Genomic DNA, 6,000 nt, shown 5'->3' on the forward strand with positions numbered 1-6,000 from the left:
CTCAGTGCTACAAATGAGTTACTGGTAACAAAGAAAATTGCTGAATGTTCACTAATGCACCATGATAGATACAACAGCCCATCTTGACCACAATGGCTCATGATGTTACTCCAAACCTCACAAAACCATGTAAGCAACTGGTCATTTATTAAGGGGGAGACTGGTCTTCAGACTATATCACATTTTGCTGACAACCCTCATTTTATGTAACTTTTTTCATGTGCCCCTCCTCAGGCCTCAAAGTTGCGACTAAAATGCAACCTAAATTTCAGTTTGTCTACTGTCTAAAATTCAGAGGTAGCCAAATGACTACCTAGAAAAATATCCTGTGGCGACTAAATTCTATTGCTACACATATGTAGACACAAAAATCAATAACAGCTGATATTGGAGACGTCAGCTAATAATTGTACTCGCAAATAATTCCTTCTAAAGTCGACAATGAACCAAAATACAGAAAAATTAATGTAATTAGTACTTTATTTTAGTTGACAATGCTCATTTGATAAGCCAGGATATCCCTATATAATCTATAGTAACAAAAATTGCATCACTGTTCAAGTCAAAAGTAACAAAATTCAAGTTAAGTTTCCATTAAGATACAATTTCAAGACTAGAGCTGTAACTTGTACATATATATTATCATGATTATAATAGTTATTTGATAAAGATAATTTCAAATGCTTTTGGCTACCTACAATATTGGCTTGACTTCTTGATTTTACTACTGGCTACCTGGAAAAAAATACTCGTAGCCATATGGCTACTTGGTAAAAATTTAAACTTTGAGGCCTGCTCCTTTGCTGTGTCTTTTTAATTTCTTTCTCCCCTCTCCTCCTGTCCCCTATAATAAATGACGAGTTCCCTTAACCATGATGACTTCAGCATGTTCTAACATGCTGAAGTCATCATGGTTATTGTCAACATTTTAATCAGAAATATACAATTTACACATCAACTTTCTTACTTTCCATTCTACATGTCCAAACCAACACTTCTGGAGAAGTAAAGAAACTAATTGTCATCCTCCTACTAAACTATGTCCTAAGACAGTTCAATTACTCAAAATTACATCACACAAAACAAACTTAATTATGGTTACAATTACCACCCAAAATACTCACCAGGGTAGGTTTTTGGGGGGATCGATTTTAACACCATCCTCTAGGGTCTGGTTGACAAGACTGTTGAAGTACTGTCCTTTAATCACCCGCAGTAGCTCCTTGGCCTGGCTGGAACATATAACAGCAGCCAATCACAGCTCAGTTTGCGTGGCAACCCTAGCCAATCACATCCCAGTTCACATGAGTCCTGCCTGTATATTATGACATGGCCAGAAATACTTTAGGCAGTACAGTATTTCTTCAAGTTTCCTATACTGTCTGCTTAGTCATGTTTTTTCACCTTGAATTATAGAAGATCATTTCAAGCAGCAAGAGAAAAATAGTCATTTCAGAATTACTAGTTTGCTGTGATGAACACAAACATCACTTCAGGTTACGTTGGTTAGTTGGTTAGTTGGTTGTTTTGTTGTTTAACTCCACACTCAGCAATATTCCAGCTATATGACGGCGATCTGTAAATAATCAAGTCGGGACCAGACAATCCAGTGGTTGATATCATGAGCATTGATCCATACAATTGGGATTGATGACATGCATCAACCAAGTCAGTGAGACTGACCACTCCATCCCGTTCGTCACCTTTTACAGCAAGCATGGATTGGTGAAGAGCTATTCTACCCCAGCTCTTCACAGGTTTCAGGTTACGTATATTTCCTGAAAACATTTAGTGTTAATGGCATTTCACTGTTGGTTGAAGACAGGTAGAGGCTACTAAGTTGGTTGAAGAGAGGTAGAGAGGCTACTAAGTTGGTTGAAGAGAGGTAAAGAGGCTACTAAGTTGGTTGAAGAGAGGTAGAGAGGCTACTAAGTTGGTTGAAAAGAGGTAGAGAGGCTACTAAGTTCACATACAACTGATATAACCAGTTAGACATTTGGAACAAGATGTCTCAGCAAACTCCATGTTCTTTTTAGCCATAATGTCTCAAAAAAGCTGTCATGGCATTGCATTAATACTGGCTTAATATCTCCTTAACTTCTCCTAGTTGTGACACTTACTTGCGAGAACCTGTGATACGGAAAGTGACTGGGAGATCTGTTTTAAGAATTTCTTCAAATGTCTCCCATTCTCCCTCAGGGACTATTTTCTGCTCCTGTAACCATGGTAACACAAACAGTTAACCCATGCTTAGAAAAGGTTATCATAAAAAATTCTTCGAGGGCAAGTAAACTGAAAAAAATGATTATGATTTGGTTATGCATATCAATTGTTCTAGATACATCATGTACATGAAGTCAATTCAAAAAAAAATCATAACATTCATAGAAAGTATTTAAATGTTACATTGAAAGAGCTGAAATGACACTCTCAGAAATAGGATTCCAAAGTAAAACTATTTGGAGGTGTGGACTGAACCTACTGACACAATGTAGTAAGACAAATGTTTTTATTGGCCGATATGTAGACTTATTTGCAGCGTCTATCTACTACCTAATCTATCTTGTGATGCTTAGCAGCTATACAGAAAAGTCAATCAAGAGAAATCTAAAAGTAGCAATATCTGTTAATTCTAGAAAAATAACATTGCATTCATTGTTGAGTGTGTGAAGGAACCTTTGATCTTATAGAATTAAAATAACAATTAAAGCCTGTGACTAGTTATTATGAGTAACATCCTGTTTTGGTACCAAAAACCACCTGATGCCCTTGGTACTACTCCACACAATGATTGCCAGTCAGGATTTATGCCCCGTAGCCAACAGAAGGCATCTGCAATGTTGTTATAAATATGGCATAAGTTGATATATGTTGTGGAAAAAGTAATCAGCCAGACAACCAGACAGAAAAAGCTCAGCAATGGAATTAATAAATCCAATGCAACAGCAGGCAATGTAATAATCATGATAATGAACATGAAGAATAATTCAAAAAGATGACTGTTAATTAGGAGATAAACATAGTGTGTTTTCAATGTAGAGCAAGATTACCTGTAAATTTAACCGCGCTAAATTGATTTTGGAACCAAACGCACAGCACATTTTCTGCACAAAATGTGTTGCCACACATCCTTTGAATTTTGTAGTAACCATAACTTTGCATTTTGTAACCTATAATTGTAGGTATTATTATTTAGATACGCCTACCAAAAATGACTGAAAAAAGTACTATTCTATGAAATTAGCTTCCGCGGTGATGCAGACGTCAAACCAGCTGTTTCAATCAGAGGGGCTTTATTGTGACTTGATAGCCTCTGGTTGACCAATCAGAATCGAGTAATTTCCAAATTCATGGTAGAATTACTTTTTAGTACTTCTCAGCACTATTATTTTTAACTAAGACATGTTTAGGTAAGTGCAGGCTGGAAAACAAATGCGTTTGGCACAGAATTCATGATACTGTAAAAGTGTGACAACTTATGAACACACCATGGGAACTCATCCTTACCTTATAGTACTTCACAAACAGTTCATTTTTTCTTTCTGGCAATTTGTAGTTCCTTTCGTTTGATCTGTTATCCTGTAACAAAATACAAATTCAACATTATATCAATTAGCTGTTAACAGGGAACAATTTATTAAATGTCTGGAACACAGGGAACATAAGGTAAAAATAAAACATGCTTCAATGTGGGATCTTCGTGGGTACGGAATGTCTAGTTCCGAGCACAGATATGGTGCTTACAAACCCATGATCATAATTAGGATGAATATGGGACTTGAACCCACAATCATATTATTCATGATCCTGACACAACTAAGGGATGCAACTCAGCACATAGAAATTCTGCACCTGGGACCACAGGTCCCTGAAGCAGGATAGTGATATTACTGAAACACCGGAATCATATATTTATAAATAGAAAAGGTGCATCACTCGCCATCTTGGCCGAAGTTGTAATCAGCTGTATTGTTTAAATTAAATGGAAATGTGGCATGTCATGTTCACATTACTTCAATACCTGGTGATTTTATCAAAATATTGACTCAGTCGTGGCTGTCGTTCAAAGAAGTAAACAAAAATCACTGCGCTCAATGGCGTCAAGCACTCTAAAAATTTGGTAAATATCACCATGTGTGTAAATTATGGTTGAAGCGCAGACCGATCACAGCACTTGACACTTTTAATCATGGAGATTTCTTGTTTACTTTCGTGACTGACAGCCACGACTGAGCCAATATTTCGATAAAAGCATAAGATATAGGTAATAAAGTGCAAAACATGAATGTCTGCGGCATGCAGGGCGTATGTGGGAGATGTATTGTGAACATGACAAGCACACATTCCCATTTAATTTAAAAGATACAGCCAATTTCAACTTCGCCCAAGATGTTGAGTGACATTTCTTATCTATATTTATATTTATGGTTCCGGTGTTCCAGTAGCCTAATATCCCTATCCTGCTTCAGGGGCCTGTCCATGGGACACCTGTGAAATGTGCATCCACTTGAACAAATAGACGTCTCAGAAATGGGGAGTAGTGCACTTTACCGGGACACTTTTTCAGATCCAATTAGCGCTGGGGGGGCTCGAACGCACTTCGCCGGCTCACCGGCTCTTCTAATTAATGCGTTAATTAACCGACGCTCTACCACTGGACCACAGGCGCTATCACATGTAATCAGTGCTCGTTTAGAGTCCCCATTGTCCCCATTGACATGCATGCGTACTTCAGTAAACAATGAATTGCGCATGCGTGTGACATCACGGTCCGCTTTCCCATTCATCTTTTCTTGAAACCACACCTGTAAGTTTCCCTAGAGAACGGGTGTTTGATTGTAAAGATGTGCAAGTTTCCCTAAGACCGAAAACGGGTGTTGGGGCGTGAAGCGAGAGTCACCAGAGCGTGAGGCACGGTAACGGTATAACGAGACAGCGTTGGCACTATAGCGCGGTAACTGAGCGGATGGTAGAGCTCGGGCTGCGCCCGGTAAACTGCATTGTTGCCATATTTTCATTGGGTACAGATTCCACTTTTTGGGTACGACTCATCCAGCTGATTAGGTAGGAGTTGGGTACACGTCAGCTAAATAGTTTGGGTACGGATCTCTGTGGGTACGGAATGTCTAGTTCTGAGCACAGATATGGTGCTTACAAACCCAAGATCAATATGGGACTTGAACCCACTACATATTATTCATCATTGTTCATGATCCTGACACAACTAAGGGAAGCAACACCGATATCATTATATAATTTATTATCATTATTATTTGGTAAGCATTGCCCGACTGGAGGACAGATTCCCACGTGGTTTCTTCGCCAGTCAACACATTGGAAGCATTTCGTGGACCCTTGGGTTACCTCACTAGCCTCGGCTAACATGCCACAGTCAGTTGATATAATCTGATTTCCATATTTATATTGGAGAGACAAACCGTACGAGTACCGAAACAACGACTCGATGGCAGCATGAGAAACAAAAATCAGCTGGAAATAACCTGTGTCTGACTCGGAGATTGTCCATCTTGATGCTTTCTCTTCCTGTTTCGTTTAGAACGACCCATAGGTAAGCTGTGTGCGTGTTCCCCTCGTACAGTCAAAATACTTGTTATCGGCAAAATTGTCTGACACGTCTTCAAAGTTTTAAAAGTAAACAAACTTTGTCTGGTGCAACGACTTTGCAACACACTCAAAACATGCCGCATTCAAACCCGGAAGTATTCTATATTACTCCGCCGCTGAATCGACAGCCATTATAGCCTTACAAAAAATGTCGAAATAGTAAATATAACGGCTTTACTATTTTATCTTTTAAAACTGCGAAAGGTCAGAGAATGACACCCACTTATTCAAATATATGACAACAGTAAATAACGAATTATATTATTTCAGGCTTGAATGTAATCATATCCGGTAGTTGCAATCCGCCCCAAATAACACGTGGTTTTCAGAGGCGGTAGAAGGGTTGTCAAAACATTAGAGGTGCTGTCAGGGTTG

The 6,000-nt window shown here is 38.7% G+C and overlaps 1 protein-coding gene across 2 annotated transcripts in view; it reads right to left on the bottom strand.

Annotated features, from left to right (window-relative positions):
• Nucleotides 1-5,736, bottom strand: part of LOC124138881 (RNA cytosine-C(5)-methyltransferase NSUN2-like) — a 32,155-nt gene extending 26,419 nt beyond the window's left edge. For both annotated transcript variants that reach the window (XM_048398901.1, XM_048398900.1), the window contains exons 1-4: nucleotides 5,502-5,736; nucleotides 3,508-3,579; nucleotides 2,121-2,215; nucleotides 1,125-1,232 (exon numbers count right to left, since the gene is read on the bottom strand). In XM_048398901.1, coding sequence (XP_048254858.1) covers nucleotides 1,125-1,232; nucleotides 2,121-2,215; nucleotides 3,508-3,579; nucleotides 5,502-5,708 — 482 coding nt within the window. In that variant the 5' untranslated portion in view covers nucleotides 5,709-5,736. The remainder of the gene's footprint in view (nucleotides 1-1,124; nucleotides 1,233-2,120; nucleotides 2,216-3,507; nucleotides 3,580-5,501) is intronic.
• Between the last annotated feature and the right edge of the window lie 264 nt (nucleotides 5,737-6,000).

The sequence above is a fragment of the Haliotis rufescens genome, unplaced genomic scaffold, assembly GCF_023055435.1.
Source record: "Haliotis rufescens isolate VD_foot unplaced genomic scaffold, xgHalRufe1.0.p SCAF_19, whole genome shotgun sequence".
NCBI classification, from domain to species: Eukaryota; Metazoa; Mollusca; class Gastropoda; order Lepetellida; family Haliotidae; genus Haliotis; species Haliotis rufescens.